This window comes from Idiotropiscis lumnitzeri, chromosome 10, assembly GCF_059441095.1.
Source record: "Idiotropiscis lumnitzeri isolate Australia: NSW breed Sydney's pygmy pipehorse chromosome 10, RoL_Ilum_1.0, whole genome shotgun sequence".
Taxonomy (NCBI): Eukaryota; Metazoa; Chordata; class Actinopteri; order Syngnathiformes; family Syngnathidae; genus Idiotropiscis; species Idiotropiscis lumnitzeri.
In genome coordinates this window covers 11276429-11293401 of record NC_142400.1, presented here as the reverse complement: position 1 = coordinate 11293401, position 16973 = coordinate 11276429, and the positions used below count along the sequence as shown (strand labels likewise).

The 16973-nt window shown below is 37.6% G+C and overlaps 2 protein-coding genes and 1 long non-coding RNA gene across 3 annotated transcripts in view; 2 read left to right on the top strand and 1 right to left on the bottom strand.

Moving 5' to 3' along the window:
- The window catches only part of aplp1 (amyloid beta precursor like protein 1), a 35308-nt gene extending 31844 nt beyond the window's left edge, over positions 1–3464 (top strand). Inside the window, exon 17 of the mRNA XM_088306081.1 lies at positions 230–3464. Coding sequence (XP_088162207.1) covers positions 230–328 — 99 coding nt within the window. The 3' untranslated portion in view covers positions 329–3464. The remainder of the gene's footprint in view (positions 1–229) is intronic.
- A 3989-nt stretch (positions 3465–7453) lies between these two features.
- zbtb32 (zinc finger and BTB domain containing 32) lies at positions 7454–16661 on the top strand. The gene is made up of 5 exons (XM_088307300.1): positions 7454–7477; positions 10434–11357; positions 13575–13663; positions 14994–15149; positions 15422–16661. Exons 2-5 carry the CDS (start codon positions 10456–10458, stop codon positions 15658–15660), a joined length of 1386 nt encoding a protein of 461 aa, XP_088163426.1. The 5' UTR covers positions 7454–7477; positions 10434–10455; the 3' UTR covers positions 15661–16661.
- On the bottom strand, positions 14974–16903 carry LOC148329182 (uncharacterized). The gene is made up of 4 exons (XR_015845639.1): positions 16832–16903; positions 16055–16192; positions 15631–15721; positions 14974–15559 (listed from the first exon to the last, which is right to left on the bottom strand). It is a non-coding gene; the product is annotated as an uncharacterized LOC148329182 (long non-coding RNA).
- Between the last annotated feature and the right edge of the window lie 70 nt (positions 16904–16973).

Below are 16973 nucleotides of genomic sequence, written 5' to 3'. Positions count from 1 at the left end.
AGTTTAAAAAAATTTAGTCTTGTCTAGTCTAGCCCGTTCACCCCCACAATGGCGCAAACCGCCCATTTCAAACTGCGCCAAGCTCCTTGCACCTGCGAAAATAGAAAAACTTGGTGTGGCCTGCCCCTTTGCACAGTTAGACGGTGCAACATATACAGGAGAGCCCTGAATGTCTGGTAAAGTTTCTTTCCAACCATGTGTATATTGAACTCCTGTTTGTCTCCAACAGGTGGACCCCATGCTGACCCCAGAGGAGCGACAGCTCACCAAAATGCAAAACCACGGCTACGAAAACCCCACTTACAAATTCTTTGAGCAGATGAACTGACTTCGTAGCAAGATGACCGCCGGTTTCGCCCCGTTGTCATGGTGGTGCACCATCAACACCGCCTGTAATGGATTAAAAATATTGAGATTTCATTAATTAACTGGATAAGATCAGTCTTTAGTCCATACTTATTGTAAATGACCAATTCCATCAATCATCATTACCAAAATGTGAATAGTGGATATTACACTTCACCTGCTATAATCTCCATTGGATTAGATCCTGCTGCATACTGTAGAAAAATTCCCATTGGAACAATCATCACAGTGGCATGACATGACCTACTGACACACCAGAAACTGAATGGTGCATAATGCTTTATATTGATTTTCCATAGTTGACTTCATATTGTCACACAGATATAGAGAATCCATGTAGATGAGTGTGATAGGCAGACTGTTTATCCTCATTTAGAACCAAATCATCTCCAAAAGTTCATATGAGATCATATAGATATTTAAAAAAAAAAATCTATATTATTTAATTCCGAGTATCAGCCCTCAACAGTTGCTTTATATAAATTGTCGATTATACAGTACAGCAAAAATATTCAGTTGCGCCTAATTAAGTTTATTTGTCCTGCAAACGGAATTACTGTAAAACAGAATCTAGATTTAATAAAAGCATGACAACTCGGTGTATGAAGCTGCTGTAACTATTTGTGTTGTTCCCGTCACTGCTTCTTTCAAAAGTTGCCGTTGCAAACGGACACTGTAAATAACATCGGACGTACAGTTCGGCCCCAAATGATTCATACCCCGTTCGGATTATGAGTTATTTGTCTTCTGCCTGGAAATGACACAGCAGGAATTGACTTTCAGCATATGTGTTGGCGGTATTAATATTTAAGATATTGGATTTAATTTTTTGGCACAGTGTTTTACATTTGGACAAGCCCTTGTTTTGCGTCATTCTTAAGTATCCTGGTAACGTGTAGCATCATCAAAATCATTTTAATCAATTTGAACATTAGACACTGGGTACTGTGGCTTACTCTTACATTCCAAAAACATGCTTATTACGTTTTACTGAAGACTGTAAATTGTCCAGCTGTGAATGTAAGTGTGAATTGTCAAAGCCCGCCGGGTCAGCTCCTGCTTACCTGCGATCTGAATGAGAAGAAGTTACAGAAAGGAGGATTGATGAACATGAGATATGCCGAGCTATGTCTGTATATAGGATGAGTCGGAATAATTTTGAACCTTATGAATCATTTTTCCAAATTAATATCTTTTCGGGCACTTTTTGTGTCAATCCAGCCAGAAGATAACTTTGTTTTACTTTGTCGAGGGTATGATTAATTCCGGGCACAAGTGTATCCACCTAGTAGTAGACGTCCTGGTAGGCGTTTCTTTAACTCATTGGTGTAACGGAATAATACATCAACTAGTGCATTGTGCTATAAACGAGAAGGAGAAGCATTTTCCTTACATGGCTGATTGAAAACGGACTGTTGTAAAAAAAAACCAGCACAAGACGACACAGTAACTTCTTTCTGAATGTATTTAAGGTAGACGTTGAGATTCCATTCCCTTAGTTAGTTACTTTATTTTCCCCGTTGTCAAACCCAGAGTAGTGACGTTAAGGCACACAACATGCATTGACGCTCTCGTCAGTACTTTGTAGCAGCCTGCTCTTAATTTGTCAGGTGAGTGTCAAGGCAGAGGAATTAAAAAGCCGGAGGTGTAAAATACTGAGTGCGGTATATTGTGTCAATGTGTGTATTCAAACCTAAAAAAAAAAAAAAAAAAGAAAAAACAAAGCACACCTAGTTATAAGTAGTGATAGAATGTCATTAAGCTACTCGTCTTGACATCTTAACACAAAATATTAGCACTCTGTCGACGCTTTGATACGTTCGTTTTCCTCTTAGCCGCGTGTGTCATTTTACAAAGCCACTTAAGAGGGTCATGTTGCAGGTTGTGCAGATAATCCCCCTTTTTTTGGAGATGATGCAAAAAACACACACACACACACACACACATGCACACACAACCGAGTTGTGATGGTGTTTCATGAGGGGGGTTGTGTTCCGATGGGTCACAGCCTTTGTATAATTTGTACAGCTATGTTAGTGAATGTTCACAGTTTAACGATACTACTGAAACCATAGACGAGAATAAGCTTGCCTGTTTTTATTTTGATCGCAAAAACCACTACTGAGGGTTCCCTACCAGCATTTAGCAGACATAGTAAAGGTATATCATACCGTAGTTACCCCCAATCACATTTATACACGTGTCCTCTGTTCAATTCTCTCCCTGTGAAATATTAAAAAAAATGTCATTGAGGATTTTAATTGCTGCGTTATTGCCTTTAACAATGCTGTGTTTTGGATGTAATTATATTGTATTTTTTATTTATATTGGACGTAATAATCAGTTGGTTCAAGGGTCATGCTTTTCACGTGTCATTTTAGAAGCTTGTATAGTCAATCAATGACATGTTTGAGATAAATGTTCATTGTAGTCGGGTGTATGCAACCTAATTGAAAGCGACGGTGTGGCACGAAGCACAATCCAAACAAATTGCTCTGTATGCGCTGGGGATGGGTATTTGACCACATTTTCTTGAGCAATTAATGAATTATTTAGTATTTGTGATTTTTTTTTTTTTTTTTTTTTAATACCGATGTTCTGAACTCCTGTTTTCAGGGCAGAATAATGTTGCCCATGGAGTTTTGTAATCGCCGACTTATTCTCGGATATAGCCTAACTTCCCATTACTGTCGCTGGGCTTCTTTAGAAAGCAAACTCGTTGAGATTGAATCAAAACGACCTCTGATGGTGGCAGCTGAGTAGCACGCTCCATTTTGCCTCACTTACTCCAAGTCGCAAAAAAAAATAAATAAATAATCATCTGTCAATTCCAGACAAAGGATCGTTTATCATGCCCATCCCTGGCTTGTGCACAGAAATATACGACACTAGTTCTTTACCACCAAGAAGAGAATATGTCCCCCCCCCCTCTCCCCCACATACGAACCTTGAACTGAAGCCATGCACCAAGAATAAGAAGCTATTCTAATTTGATTAAAAGTGTTCTCTGTTGTGTAAATGTACTTGCAAGCAATCGGAGGCTGTAAAAAAACACACCAAGCTAATTGATAGTGTAATAAAATTGAATGACCCATAAAGCTGTTGTGTTCCGTTTTTTTGTTTTTTCACTGATCTTCGCTTGCGCCTCTTTTCTGTATCTGGCACATAACATTCAGGAAACTTGACACAATACAATTTGTTCGGCGGGGCAGCACAGGAGATTGAAAAGCCACTTTGCGACTAAAGGGGACAACCGTGTGGCTTTATGATTTATATTCTCCTCACAAACTCCAAAATAACTGGGAAAAAAAAAACGCGAAAGAACGAGAGGATTATTTTGAGGATTGTAAATGTAATAATATACACTAAACCGTAACTCTGCATTGATCCCAATTTAAAAGTCTCAAAGATTTTGTCAAGTTTGCGCTCAGTGCTGTGGTTGTCACCCTAACTGCTTAAAGAAGTTAAACTCATGTTCTACGTTTAGACAAAGAAAATGCGCTTGTACATTGTACTTTCTTGAGAAATTTGATTTATTTTCCCTGCCCATTAAAAGTTAGGTATAATAGCCTAACAGAGCATTTAAAGTAGATCAGCATGCAAAAATGACATGTGTAATGAGAAAATAATAACATCAAAAGTACAATATTTCTCGTGAAAATTAGGTTATACAATTTTTCATACAAACTTAATACAAGTTTAGAAAATTACTGAAAATTGCATATTACTGATTTTTTTTTATGTGGAATAAATTTCGAGGGTGATGATGCTTTAAAAGTTTAACTGCTTTTGTGTGGACGCGTGTGTGCGTGTGTGTGTGTGTTGCTAGTTTCCTTTCACGTCACACCCAAGGACTCCACATGCTCAGAATCAGAATCAATCATCACAGAAGCAGTGGCAACGCTTAAAGCAATCGAATACTTGACACAGACGCTAAGCACCAACCTGCTCATTTACACCAGTGAGTGGGCGGCCCCGCACACATTTCCTTCAGAAATTACAAAGAAGTGTCAGGCACAAACACCGCACTGGTTCTCTTCATCCACACCACAACTCTGACAGCAAGTTTGAGTCGTATTACTGCGAAAAAGGATTGTGTGGCCGTACAGTGACAGTTTACCAGTCGGGCTTCCGACAACAGTCATCACACTTGTGGTTCCTCAGAACTCCACAGCTCACAGACGTCCATTGTGGTGAAGTGACTCATATTTACCACGACGTGTGTTACAAGGCAGCCTACATTTGCGTTTTTCTCTTTGATTCATTCAAGAAAGCATGCATGGTGTAGCCAAGGAGCAATATTTGGCACCGTAAGTGGGGGGCTAAACTATTATTAGGATAAGACGCCAATCAATTTGACACAATTTGAGGTGTTGGTTAAAGCTGTGTTGCCCTATAAAAACACTCACCATTTTTATTAGTTTTCTATTCTCAAGAAGCATCGTCTGATTTGAACCTTCTCTCGTAAGACCTAAAATATAATGAATTGCATGAATCTGGGCAGAGTTACAGAAGTATTTCAAAAAGCCGTGATGTTCATAAACAGGCTTTCTATCGAGAACGTTCGGCACTGGCGCTATTCTCCCTTTGAGCATCTGACCTGTAAAGATATCTGCAAAAGCACAGTGCAAAATGCTCAATGAGGTAAAAACAATCCTGTTTTGGCTTGAAATTAACATAAATCTTTGGCTAATATTTCTGTTGATACATTACACGAGAATGAAGTGGCTTTTCAAGTTTGCAAAAGAGTGTCGGGCTGTTCCACAGTGCTGCTGGCAAACTATTGAATGGGCAAGTAAAACCAAAGTTGAGTTAACCAACTCTGAAGTATGTGTGATATCATGATTTGGGATGGCTTTGCTATGCCGGGGCCTGGACGCCTTTCATCCACAGAAAAATGAATTACCACATTTTTCCAAAACATTTTTCAAGAGAACTAAGTCCATCTCTCTGTCGATTGAAGCTTAACAGACAATTCATGATTCAACAGGACAATAACTCAAAAGACGAGTAAAAATCGACAACTGAATAGCTTCCACCAAAGGAAAATGTATGATCGCCAGTAAATGGTTCACAGCAGACATTCCGGGCATATTACTCAACTGAAACGGTGGTGACTTTTCTACCAGAGAAGTGAAGCTGCTCTGACAGTAGAAATGTTTGCCATTGACATTTAACATCCTAAATCATGTAAATGCCAAAAAAAAAAATGAGATCAGGCTGTCCGCTAATTTGTGACATGAGATCGGAAATGTCACGCACATAAATCGCCGCATTGACATCTTGCTTTACAGAAATTGATGACCGAACGGAATGGATTGTTTCTAGTGTAACATGCTAGCATGTAACATAAGGAAAAGAATTGGACCAATTTGTACTTCGTGGCATTATAACATGAATATTTAACAGAGACAGAGAAAGATCACAAAAATACTATGAGGTTATTAGGGAAAAAAACGACTGAAAAATTCTCACATTTAAAGGGTCTTCATTCATTTTTTGGAATACGGTCTTATTGTTTTACTGACAAACTATTATTAAGGGTGTATAAAATGAAATCAAAATATATTGTTTTAAGTTTGGGGATTTAATGTAGATACGCATTTGCATAATAATCATGCAACTTGTTTTGTTTTGCCTTTAACCAGGTACAGTTTGATTTAGTTACTAATCAAAATAGAGAAATTAGCATCAGTCTGTTGGATGATCTATGACAGTGTTTCTCAAAGTGTGGTTCGAGTACCACTAGCGGCACATGGGCTCACGGTCATGGTATGCGCGCATTCCAGAATTAAATGTTCAAACTGTGCAGAATTTTGGAGGGATGTGATTTCTTTTTCTGAAAATCCTAATCAGTAAATACATTTGTCAATTACAATTCAGTTGTATTTAACATTTGAGAATAACATGTTCAGTCTTTTATTGCTCTTTGTTTAGAAATATTTATTTATGTACAGTCATGATGTAACTTTTATGTGCAATACATTTTATTAAACAATTTTTTATTTTTCCAAATTTAAGCACCATATTAAACTGTGCACAATGATACAATAATATGAAATATAATTTTTAAGAATAAAACCTTGTTTTTTTATGAATATTTGGGCCTACTACTTTACTGTATTTTATGTTGGTCATTATAGTAGAACTTGTAGAGCCAATTATTTTGTACAGTAATATTTGATGTTGAAAAGAAAGACACTTATTGATTAATTCATGGCCCCATGCAGCTTTTAAGATAAATGCTGAAATATATTGCGTTCAACTATCGAGGTTCAAAGGGAAAATACATCAAGAACACATTGTGCCGCAACATCTGGAAACTACTATGCAGCCACTGCTATTTTAAAACTTTGCTTGACACGTATCTAGCCTCCAGCGCGTACCATATACCCTCAACCCCATGTATGCATGTTTCCTGTCATAGATGAACATCTTTCAAGTGATTTGGTTTCAAAGAATAGAAAATGTTCACGTAGTGACCATCAATTGAGCTTGAAATGGTCTGCTTGTTTTGTACTTAGAATTATAACTTTAAGTCCCGAAAATAAACTCATTTGTTACGTTAGTCAAAAGTTGGAGGTGACCAGGAACATTTTTTTCACTCAACTGCTGAAAGTACCAGGTGTTTATTTTATAGGCGGCCTTTACTTTTATGCAAATGCTTTGATGACTTTGATCACAAGTGAGCGGGGTTGCTGAAATTTGGCCTGATTATCTGTATTTGTGTACCCCACTTCGGAGGTTTGATTCCTTTACAACCCAGTTCACATGGGTTGAAATAAAAATACCTTCACACCTTCTTTCCCAGATTGGTTGTTTTTCATCGGGCGCAGTGGTTTTTAAAAATCAAAACAGAGGTACACACCTCTTTTACTACTATCAGGTACAACTGACAAAAATGTCAAGCGTTTTGTATTTTTAATTGCCTTCAGTTCACAGAAAGACTAAAGTAGCAATAAATGTATCAATGAGAGAAAGATGAAGGGGAGGGACTACAAGCAAGAGAGGAAACTACCCTCACTAAATGTACATCCCCGATGATAACTCATCATTGCCATGATGTAAGACAGCCCATCATTCACCTGGGAGAATACGCACATTAGACCAAGTAAGTGTCTCAGCAACCTTTCTGTAAGTACACGCATTTTGAACACACCAGTCTGATTAGTGCTCATCACCTTTAAAAAAAAAATGGTTGGAATATCGGCAGATGATCTCTTGGTCCTCTTTTTCGTAAGCATGCAAGCTAAAATCCATGTTCATGTCCAGTGAACAGACGGATGCTTTAACAGGTCACAGCATTAGGTACAGCTGCAGCGTAAAATGAATCACACGCAGGAGATTGTCTATTACAGAGAGCAAAATATTAGGAACAGCTCAGTATGATACGTTGCAAATTGCAATCATCATAATTAATATACGGCAAAAACATATCTCTCTGGTAGTTGATCAAAAGTGAGCATCATCTTTTTTTTATTTCATTAGACTACGCAGTGGTGAGGTGAGGGTAAATCTAACACAGTGCCAGCAGAGCATGGCACACTTTGTAGAACAAAAATGAACTCTTTAAATATAGCAAGTGTCATCTAGAGAGTAATGTCAACAGGATCACTAAAAGAATGTACAGTTGTGGTTGTAGGTTATTTCCTGCGGCAGAATGATACAACCTACATTTCTACTAGAGGGGAAGAAATTTGAATCGGGTGCTAATGCTTACATTGATTTGATCTTGACCCCAACAACAAAGTAGTAATTGAAAACCCGCACTGTAATAGTTTTTCATGTCCCTAGAGTAGTGACTGCATGTAAAGCTTTGAAAGTTGGAAAAAAAAAAAATAACGTGTGGTCATGGAATATTTTCCACAAAGCTGTTGTTCTTCAGTATGATCGATTGTCTGTTGCAGATAAGAAAGGCTTCTATTGTAAATTAGTCGATGTACAGTTTATAACTATGTATACATTGTATACGGAAATCTCTAGAATAATATTTCTATTTGGCTTTGGCAGTTAATGTATGTTGTCAGTAGTTTAGAGTATTTAAAATGTTTTTTTCTCAAAAATGTACCTATCAAAGTAAAATTGAAGAAGCACATTCTGCACTTGTCGCTTTATTTATTTTTATAATGTTTTTTAACGTGTATATGAATAGGCACAGTATATCATTTCAACAGTTGGGGACACTTAGAAATTATTTATGAAAGAAAAGAAATGATAACATAAAAGGTAGAAAGAAAGTTTAACATTTTTCATTTGGTGAAAATAAATAAATACATAAAATAAACAATGCTTTCCTATTAAAACTTTGAGATGGTAGTATACTGCATATCTACAATGGTGCATTTACGTGGGAAACAAAAAAAATGTCGAGCAAAACATACATTTTAGTACGGTCGTGTGCGTGTAAACAATATTAGAAAAATTACAGTGTAGTGCAAAAAATTTGACAGAAAATGAAGTTCCAAACGTTATGGAGTAACAAATCATGATGAGCAAGCTATAAAATTATTGAACGCACAAAACATAAAATAAATATGAATTTACTGGGCACATAATTGGAATTTTATGGTGTATATACGGTAATCATGATATATATTAACGTAGTAGACGCTTTGCCAGCAGTCATTCATCCTGTTATTAAGATATGAATTTTAAAATTATTTTAGAAAAATACATTTTTCTCATGCACATGGGAACATGGTGCAGGTTTAAAAGTCAAACATGACAAACGGCATTCTAGAACTGTGCACCGACCCCGATAATGGTTTTGTGTAATCTCACAAAAAATGCTGACTGATCAGACACCAGTGGGTTTATGATGTACATTCAACATCATTATGACATCAGAATAATTCCATTGATGCCATATTGATGTTGAATTGACATCAGATGCCCACTAGGACAGTTAAACTGAAGGAGAAAATTTTAAAAACTGCCGTTCTCAAAAAATGCTAGAAAGGAGGCTGTTAAATGTCATTTTGTTACACATTTACTTTTGCATCTGTGAAAGGGGGATGACTGTAGAAAGTGTGGCTCATCACGCCTTGCGTCATTGTAAAAGTTTGTTTGGCTCACAGCAACACATTATACAGCTTTTTATTTAAATGCATCAACACTAAATTATCACCATGTCCAGTTCTAACTTGAATTGTATACATGTGCCCTCTAGATGTTACAATGTTAGTTGTGTGTAGAGTGTTTACTCACAGATTCAAACATTGTAAGTACTTTTGTGGCTTTGCAGCCTGCATGTGACACAGAAGGCGCAAGCCCAGTTGCCGACAATCAGATATGGCTACCAGTGAGACAAGTGCACACATTAAGCCTGTTGTAATACTTCTTTTTTATCGTGAAGAAAACGCCTCTCAAATTGTTTGGATTGCATGATTTTCATTAATTTTATTATTTTTATTTCTTTATTTATTTATTTTACTGGTGTTGAAATGAAAAAAGATCAATTACACTGTTCAACAAATTCTTACAAAATGTTTTAATTAAGATCTGCAAGTGAATTTTTCTATACGATTTTTTTTAACTGATTCCAAATCAGTTTTTCTAGCATATCAGGTTTTAATAATAATAATAATAATAATACAGTATATAGTTCGTAATATTTCTGAATTAAGGGTTAAAGTTTTACAAGTCAACTTTAAAAACAGAAAAGGGAAAATATGTCAAAAATCTGATGTGTTTGAAAAAACTAAAGACTTTTTTTTTTATCAGTGTCAAAAAAATGTTTACGGACACAAGGCAAACTAATCTGATTAAAATTGCCTGCTGACCAATCTAATTATAGCAAACAGAGAGATAACGTACTGTAGTTTCACAGGTAATTATCTGAAAATTTTTTGTGAGAAAAATGCATACTCAATATAAGACTTGAATGTATCATTAGCATTACAACATCCCCCAAACATGTGCTTTACCAATATTGTCGTTTTGTTTTTTATTTTTACAACATCTTAATTTGACTGAGTGTAAATTGTATTTTGGTACTGCAAGAAGTAGCAACCAAATAAACAGCTAAAAGATCAATCTCACCGCAATTTTTTTTCTCCTCTTTTCAGAATATTACAAGTGACTTCAGCAATGATTCGACTCCACAACACTCAATACTTCCATTTCCTGCATTGGGCCAACACTTTACGCCGCTCAGGTTCAATGTGTGATGCCCTCATCTCGGTAAATAACCAGACATTTCTGGTTCATCGGCTGGTGTTGGCCTGTGCTAGCAGACCACTCGAACAGAAACTGGCCCAAGCGGAGACAGACCAAGGGGTCCACTGTACACTGGATGATATCTCACCAAGAACCTTCCAGCAGGTCCTGGACTTTGCCTACATGCAGAGTGTGGAAGTGTCGGAAGACGACCTGCACCAACTTCTCGTAGCCGCTCAGTTTCTGGAAATGCACCCTCTGGAGGAGCAGTGCCAACGCCACTTGGATATACTCGGGACAAGACAGGTGGGTCAAAGACACGAAGGAACGAGTGAGAGTGATGAGGAAGAGGCGCTCAATACGAAAAGGAGCAATGCTGAGCAGAAACTCCAAGAGACTCTTATGATCCAAAACAATATCACGGAGAAGACAACTGCAGAAGAGTCAAGAAAAAAGTCCAGATTGACGACTTTCAGTAGACATAGTGTCATCACCAGCTCAGTCTCCAACTTGTCCTCCACTCCTTGGACCATCCCAAACCACATGTGGAACTCTGTAAGCGGCCTGAGACATGTAGCCGAGAACTACTCCACCTTAATAGCAGCTCAGTCCCCTGCAGCACATGCCATCACCTTTGCCACACCCCACAACTTCCCTCTGCAAAGACTCCATCTCCAGGCCCCCACTCACTGCTCAGTAGTAGAGGGCTCGCATCCACATTATGGACAACAGCTTTACTCTGCCACCACTGAGATGGGTGGTAACACCAAAACGGGCTCGCAGCTGACACGAACAAAGGCAAGACGGAAGGCAGACAAAACCAGTGAGATCAGGTACGTCAGCGTTACAATACTGTTAGTAGTAAGAGGAGGAGTACATATAAAATTATGTATCATCCAATTATATATATATATATATACACATATATATTATATACACATACATACATACACATATATATATATATATATATATACGTATATATATATGCAATATGTGTGTGTGTGTGTGTGTGGGGGTGTGTGTGCATGTGTATAGAATTAGACATGTTAATATTATAATAATATTTAATGTCTATTATTATTACCAATATGTTATAATTATGATTGTTATATAATGTGTATATTTTAAATTTTAAACATATATTTTAAACATTTAAAGAATGAGCTTTATAAAAACACATCCTAGTTGTCTTAAAGAAATGAACTATTTTTATGTTGTTGTGAAATATTTTTCGACAGACTCGGACACGCCACCAGTCCGTTAAATGTTAGTCGGTCTCTTCATTGTCTTTTTGCCTGTTATTAATCAGCAGTCTTTTTTTCCCCCTCCAGTTGTGCTAGCATTAGATTATTTCCCGTAATTAACTTAATTTTTCCTTTCAGAGCTTTACAGTATCTGACTCATCGACGTGTGCTGGCATTTAGAGTGAAAAAGGACAAAACAAAAAGTCAGACGTGGAAAAATCAATAACGTTGATTTTCTTTTGTTTACCATGTCTCTAAAGCTGTTGAAAACTCTTAATTGTTTTGAATCAATGTGCACATGATATCGCGCCGTACTGTATAACCTAATTGTGTTTATAGGGGAGACCCCTCCATTTTCCCCTCCTTTGCACAAATCAAAATTTTCCACCCGCCGAAACCCTGTTACGTGGCAAAAAGCGGCAATTTCTACACTTAGTGAAACTGTTTTTGAACTTTGTGGGAAAAAAAACAACAACTATTACTGTGTATCAGTCAATGATCCTCTTCCTCCCACTTCGATGCAACATGACACTGAAACACCTTCAAGTCAGAACGGCTTCACAGTATCTTGTGTTTGAGATTAGAGCAAATCATACACTCAAGGGGCACTTTTTTAGGTACACCTGTACAACCTAATTCACAAGTACTAAGATATTTTAGCGCACTGGTTGAACAACTATGTTATACTAGTGATTTTTTTTCCCATTAGAACATTTCTGGGCAGATGAGTAGAACAACTACATGTTAGTAGTGACAAAACTTGCTACTAGTTAGTGAAGCACTAGATGTGAACTGGTAGAATTTAATGTCATGACACTAAATAGAAGACAGTTTTACCTCATTAATAACATATACAGTGGATATAAAAAAGGTACACACCCTTGTTCATTTTTTTTGTCATAGAAAAATATGGGACAAATCATTTACAAAATGTTTCCACCCTAAATATGACCTATGACCTGCACATAAAAGAACACGGTTCATCATGAAAATAACACTTGGTGGCAACATGTATTGGGGCTATTTGTATTCAGCTCAAATTGAAGGGAATTATGAACCGTTCTGAATATAGCATGTGTTAGCGCAAAGCATTTAGGCTTCTAATCAAAGTTGTTTGAAAAAATGCCAAGAAAATCCTACTAAAACAGCTGACCTTTATTTGAGGTTAAACAGGAAATTTAAACCATGACAGGTGTGTTGATACTTGACACCTATTTAACATGAGTTTGAATGTGATTGGGTAATTCTGAACTCAGCCACATCCACAGTTTTAAGAGCATGTGCGTACTTGAGCAACCACGCTTTCTCAATTGTTAACATTCACTTCACTTCTCGAAAAGTTTTCCTTTTGTTTTCAATTTAGTTGCACAGCTGGTTATAGGTTGCGTTTTTATTTTATCATGGATTTTATACGTATAGAAACCCTAGCATTTGAACAGGGGTGTGTAGACTTTTTATAGCCACTGTAGTTGTTCTACTAGTGTCCTATTTGTTTGCATATCCTGCTAGTAGAAAATTGTAGAATATGGAGTCAAAAGGCTTGCCATAGAAGTAATAAAAGTTGTGGTGGTAGTGGTAGTCATAATAATAGTAGTGTTAGAAATAATTATATTTAATTATGAGTAGCAATTCCTTATTTCTAAATATTTTCTTTTTACAGATTCACTGCCTCTCAGTTATATATGCTGGGCCCATTTTACACAGTAATGGTGATTGGTTCAATGTCTGATAGTGGGCGATAAAAGCTGACTGTAGAATTATTTTTCAAACATAAACTAAGTAAATATGTAATTTTCTCCATAGTTGCCCAGTCGTGCACAAAGCCAACATGATAAAAGACTGCAAGCACTCCAACTCGTGTCTGCGTCGTGATCCAGCCTCCACACCATCAGGTAACCGTCGGATGCCATAACACGCAATACACACCATGTACTTGCCGTAATGTACAATACCCAGCAGCTTGCCTCAGTGGTGTTGGTGCAGAGTGTCGTCAAGTCGATGCGAAAGATAATGCAACACTTAAAAAAAAAAAAAAAAAAAAAAGCAACACTTATCATGACCCCCAACATTGAGCAACGCAGTGGAAAGTAACGAAGAGAGTTGTGGTTTAGCGAGCATGGTGCAGCGTGTGGTTTACTAGATACAGCTATTCTGCAGTACAGTATGTCCTGCACACAAGTGCGGTGGGTGCACAGAAACAACATCACACAATCACGCACACAACATGTTCTATTATAACTAGAGTTGACATGGCTGGATTGTATACTTACTAGCTTCTGTGTAAGTTCACGCATGCTTAAACTAACTTTTATCTCACATCTCTGCTAAATGGAACATCATGCGCTTGTCTCACAAGAGATAACTTCAAAAATGTCTTCCTGCAATACTGTGTGAAGACACAAATATCTACAGAAGACGGACAGACAACACCAATATGCTACGACGCAACAACTGCCTATCAACGAGCCCGATTTTAGCTATCTCTCTAGCTAGCTAGCCTCTAATCTCGTTGCACACTTGAGTACAATGACAATAAAGGGATTTCTAATTTCTAATTTCTATAGATGACAGTATCCTCATTATGTGGCAAAAAAATCATTCTTTTGAACCACTGGTGAAGTCAAGTGGTGCAATGAGAATTTTAAGCATACTTTACCTTGCAATTAGTACATTAAAGGAAGCAAGAATCCTTAATAATGAAATGTTATTTTGAAACTCAACCTAATCAATCAAATTGGTCGAATTCCAACTCTCTAAATCCAGTCATATATTTATACCAGCAAATGCTTCAAATTCTGCATAAAGAAAATCAAATCGCATACACAGTTTGAAAAAAAAATTACTAAGCCTAATCACGACTCAAGCGCAACCATGCTGTGTCTGCCATTCAGTTGAATGGTGATATGAAAACTTAAAACCGTACAATGGAGACCGGACCGGCCGATGAATAGCGAAAATAATACGTCGGTACTTTAACCATATTGTTTCCTCTCCATCAGTCCAACACACAAACAATGGCAGGAAATTCAACACAACACAATTACATGATGCTGACTCAAAACTTCACAAAGCGGATTCAACTATGGCATTATTATTTTACAATGCACTACAAGACAGATTGGATTATTTTTTTCACAGTGACATTTACATGTATGAATGCAACTACTACGTTTAAATGAAACCATGATGGGTCTATGTTTTTTGCCTCTTGCTGTTGAATAGGCGAGGCCAGCGCACGTTGTCGGCAATTTGTGACCGACTGTGAATCCCAATCCAATGGACAAGATTTGAGAGGAAACCGACCCTACCATTGCCAACACTGTCCTAAGAAGTTTAGTCTCAAACATCAACTAGACACGCATCACCGAATACACACAGGTAAAATAATTATGAATCACTGAATAATACACGTCAATGTGAAAAGGACAGAAAGCGATGAACATTGATTGAGACTGCGGTTCACGGTCAGATGTAATGTACGCCTTATACAGCATAGAAAGGAATTAAAATTGTTCTATTGGATGGCAACCAGTTGTATTTTGCCCAGAAGTCAGCTCAGATCGGCGGCAGTGTGGTATCAAAATAGATAAATGGATGAATAAAATTATCACATCATTGTGGTTTGATTATGGGCTCCTCTCATGCCAAAGGTGAGAAACCCTTTGAGTGTCGTCTGTGTGGTCAGCGCTCCCGGGACTTCTCGGCCATAATCAAGCATCTGCGGACTCACGGCGGGGCGTCCCCTTACCGGTGCACCCTGTGCTTGGAGTTCTGCAACAGTCTGGTGGCTATGCAGAGGCACGTCAAGAGCCACCCGGTGCACGACTTTCCCCCAGACTGGAGCATCAGCAGCACCTACCTGTACACGTCCCACGTCACTCAACACTGACATCTTCTAATAGGACTCATCCATATCATGGAACAATGCTCTTTCCTTCTTCTTGCATTACCTGCCAATTTGGAGGACTTGATCAATGTTGGCCTGGACCATCTGTACGTTTTAAAAATCAAATCTTTAAGCTCAAAATGTTTTTGGCTAATTGTTAATGTAAGAGGAAAATTAGGCTCATAAGTGACTACCACAGCTGGGCATTTGACCCTTTTTTGCTAATCAGTCCCCCACCAACTGACCGCGATCTCTGTACTGTTCCGGCCTTATTCATAAAAAATGTCAGCCCCCGACCGGTGTGTGTGTTAACTATAACATATTCAACTACTGGAAACACCAGGACAGCATGCAAATAGCAATAATCTGCGTTGCCAGAAAAAAAAGATTCACCAACCTGTGGGCGGTATGGCCACATCCTGTTATTTTGTGTGATGATCTTGATGATTCCTTCTCATGCAATGACTCAGCAGGAAGTTCTCAGGAGATATCGTCTCCAGATGAGGCTTTAAGTTACATAACTTACTGTAGCTGCCTTCGCGTCAAATGAAGGAGAGCGTGAGTATTCAAATTCGAAAGAGAACTACAGTAGCTACCTCAAAATTATTCCGCACATCAGAAACAGTCCACGAGACCAACGATTGTGCTGCGGAACACAGTATCGTGGGCGACTCTTGGGTGTCACTGGAAATTCTCCAGTGCCACTTAATTGGGCCAAAAATGATTTTTAATGACTACAAATAAAATATGCTGCCATAAATGATAGTCAGAATTAAATGGTCTTCCTACAGAAGGCAGAAGGTACACTTTGGACATGCGTTCAAAACTTCACAAGTGAAATTAAGTAGAAGTTCAACAATAAAGATTATGGTGCATTTAAGTTTCTCCCCGAAATTTCACCTGAGAACTCGAAGGTCCCTAACTTGAAGTGACTGTATATCATTAGATAAAATGCGCATGTGCAACAATTTATTCTCAACTCCTTAATGGCGGTTAAACTATCATTAAATAAATAAAAAAAAACATATATATATATATATATATATATATATATATATACTTGCGGGATTCATTCATTCTCGGAACAATTGGTTTCCAATGGGCAGCAGTATTGGAGGTAACACGTACGGTACAGTACGTTTAGACGGTAATGAAGTAAAACATTTTTCCTTACCTTTGATGCTTTTTCTTTTTGGGTTTAAATAATTGCGTTTTCCGCTTATGTTTTAAATGTCATTATACATTGTTTTGGTAATTTTGCTAAGCTGCATTTGTTGTCTCTGCTTTGAACGTGAACGTGGTTAATTATTGTTAGT